The sequence below is a fragment of the Polistes canadensis genome, unplaced genomic scaffold (genome assembly GCF_001313835.1).
Source record: "Polistes canadensis isolate GaletaPanama2010 unplaced genomic scaffold, ASM131383v1 scaffold_90, whole genome shotgun sequence".
NCBI classification, from domain to species: Eukaryota; Metazoa; Arthropoda; class Insecta; order Hymenoptera; family Vespidae; genus Polistes; species Polistes canadensis.
The window spans coordinates 484,021-486,645 of NW_014569637.1; the positions used below are offsets into that span (position 1 = coordinate 484,021).

General features: G+C 30.5%; 1 protein-coding gene across 1 annotated transcript; it reads right to left on the minus strand.

The window, feature by feature from the left end:
* Window positions 1-705: 705 nt before the first annotated feature.
* On the minus strand, window positions 706-2,534 carry LOC106787015 (putative fatty acyl-CoA reductase CG5065). Its single transcript, XM_014748988.1, has 7 exons — window positions 2,413-2,534; window positions 2,168-2,313; window positions 1,959-2,068; window positions 1,694-1,889; window positions 1,310-1,549; window positions 962-1,219; window positions 706-876 (listed from the first exon to the last, which is right to left on the minus strand). Exons 1-7 carry the CDS (start codon window positions 2,446-2,448, stop codon window positions 771-773), a joined length of 1,092 nt encoding a protein of 363 aa, XP_014604474.1. The 5' UTR covers window positions 2,449-2,534; the 3' UTR covers window positions 706-770.
* Between the last annotated feature and the right edge of the window lie 91 nt (window positions 2,535-2,625).

Genomic DNA, 2,625 nt, shown 5'->3' on the forward strand with positions numbered 1-2,625 from the left:
AGATTCGTTTCATAATCGTTTTGAGGTATCCAAGTGTTATACTATTTCTTTTTCGTTTCTCTTTGGTAACGTTAGCGGTGTCGGTGGTGTAAAAGCACCGCCGCAGCCCCTTTTTTGCCAAGTTGTTTCTCGGTGGAGTTTTCGCTCGAGGCGTTTCCAGTATCCCTGAGAAAGTTTCGTCGCGTTTCTCGTATAGATTTGCTTTTATTTCGTTTCATCGTGGTTGAAAATGCCGCTACCAATTATGTTTGATGCACGACCAGGATCTCTCATTACGACTTTAACACTTTACATTTTTCACTCAAATTGTTCAAAGAGTAGTTAGATATTTTATTATTATTATTATTATTGAAAGGCATGGTCACGTATTAAGAAAGTGCTATTTCAATTATAAATTATTTATTTTATTTATTTCCCTCTTGTATCTCTTATTGCTAGTATAAATATTAAAGAAAATTGTAGTATATTAATATAGATGAGTAACATTAAAGTTTAAAAATAAACTTCTTGCAATAAAATGTATATCTATGTTTAACGCAAAGCACAAACTGTAGTATTGTATTCCATACTTAAACTCTAAATAATCGTAAAATATATCATAAAACTTACAACGTGTTTCTATTACGATAAAATAATTGAAATTACTGTATTCATTAGTAAGGATTTATTAAATAAATAAAGATGATTGATTAGCACTTTAAAAAATATAAATATTCAATGTCGCTTCTTATTTCGTGCCCAAATTGCCTGAGGTCAACTTGTTTTTTTTTTTAAGCAGATTTGCACGTGATGAATAGTTTTAAAATCATAGTCCATGTGATCGTGAGAAAAATACAGGCAATAACAAGTTTAAATGTTTGATGAATCCAGTAAAGTCTTAAAAATGTATAAAATTAGTATTATTTGAAAGAAATTGTAAGCTTTAGACTAATAATTAAACAACAAAAAGAAGTGAAAATACCTTTCCCACTTTTTCCGAGCTTGTGGGAGAGTATAAATGGGATCTTTCAAGAGGTATATTCTTATACCTAAGAAATAAGTTTTAAAGTAAGTGTCCCATACAACGTCTTTCATGTCGCAGTAGAACAATTCTCTATCTTCGGAGTTTAATTTTTTTAATGCTTCGATCCATCTCTCATTCGTAGGCTTCCATTCGATTAGAGAAAAATAGCTACACAAGTTTAACATTTTGTGTAATCTATTATACATTTTTTGGAACCTTAAATGAAACAAGATATCGTTTATACGATCTATACTTATTTTTCTTAAATATTTTTTCTTCGAAGAAAAAAAGATAAGAAAAATTTACCTTGGCTTTTTAGCAAAGCATAACATTCCAATATCCATTATGAAAGCTGGTAATAAATGAAAAAGATATACGTAGAAAAGATGGAGTAGTCGATATTTTGTAGGGCCAAAGTTGCAGTACCAGATTGCATCTTTAGTCGGTGTTAAGTGCCCGTACTTAAATGTCATTTCTGTCATTTCTTTGTAAGTTATAGGATTTTCATAACAGACATAATTGTAAATAGGAATGTCATCTTTGGATCTAAAACATAATGTATTTGAGAAAGACAGATCTACTTCGGATTTTTTTGTAAATTTCCAAACAACTTTATCAAGGATCTATTCTTTCTGAATCAGTATAATCACCTATAATCATAAAATTTCTCGTCAATAATCAATATAATACCTCCGATTGTTTGCGATGTCCCAGGCGCTAACAATTAACGCATTTGTTGTCAAATCTACTGGTACTAAACATACTTTTACGGATCCATCACAATTATGAGATCTGATTAAACCTTTTCCAGCAGCAGCGTAAATTCCCATTGGACCGTGTAAATTATCAACCCATCCTCTAATTGGTTCTCGATACGTGGATATTACTAAAAATATTAAATTAAAAAACTCACCTATAAATTGTTTTTTTCTTCTAGAATTATGTTGATACAAACCAATTCCTGGACGAAATATTCCTATCGGTAATAAACCACTTTGCGTTTTAACTATATTTTCAGCGACTGATTTAGTGTAAACGTAAGTATTCGGCCATGGTTCAATTAGTCTAAATTCAAATAATCGTATCAAACACTTATTAAATATATCTTTGATACGTAACAAAACAAAAATCAGTCCMAAAATAAACGATTGAAGAAGAACATACTTTGGCGTAATGTCATCCAGTAACTTTTCATTCATACTGTCGACTAAATTTATCAACTTGTCGTCATCCATTGGCGGATCATAAAATTTCTCTTCGATTGGATTGTGGATACATTGGGAATAAACCGTGGATACATGAACGAAACTCTGATACATTAAATATAACGAATATTTACAATAACTCATATTTTCATTTAATGGTTTTTAAAGTTAATAATAAACATACAAATCGTAAAATATTCGTACTTGTAATTTTGGCAATTCCTTTGAGAGGCTCATCATGTATTTCAAACCACATACGTTAGTAACTGTCGCTGATTTTATATTCTCGTTGAATTTAACAGTTGCAGCAGAATGAAAAACTATAGAAATTTCTTTTATAAGAGTAGTTCTATCTTCAGTCGTGATACCTAGATTCGGCAGAGAACAATCGCCATAAATGGAAACTATTTTATCTTG

Excerpts from the sequence above, each read along its gene's own strand:
- LOC106787015 (XM_014748988.1), bottom strand. The coding sequence starts at position 2,448 with ATGATGAGCCTCTCAAAGGAATTGCCAAAATTACAA. Across the intron at positions 2,314-2,412 it reads AGGAATTGCCAAAATTACAA|AGTTTCGTTCATGTATCCAC; the intron begins GTACGAATATTT and ends TTAATGTATCAG. Across the intron at positions 1,220-1,309 it reads TGCTTTGCTAAAAAGCCAAG|GTTCCAAAAAATGTATAATA; the intron begins GTAAATTTTTCT and ends GTTTCATTTAAG.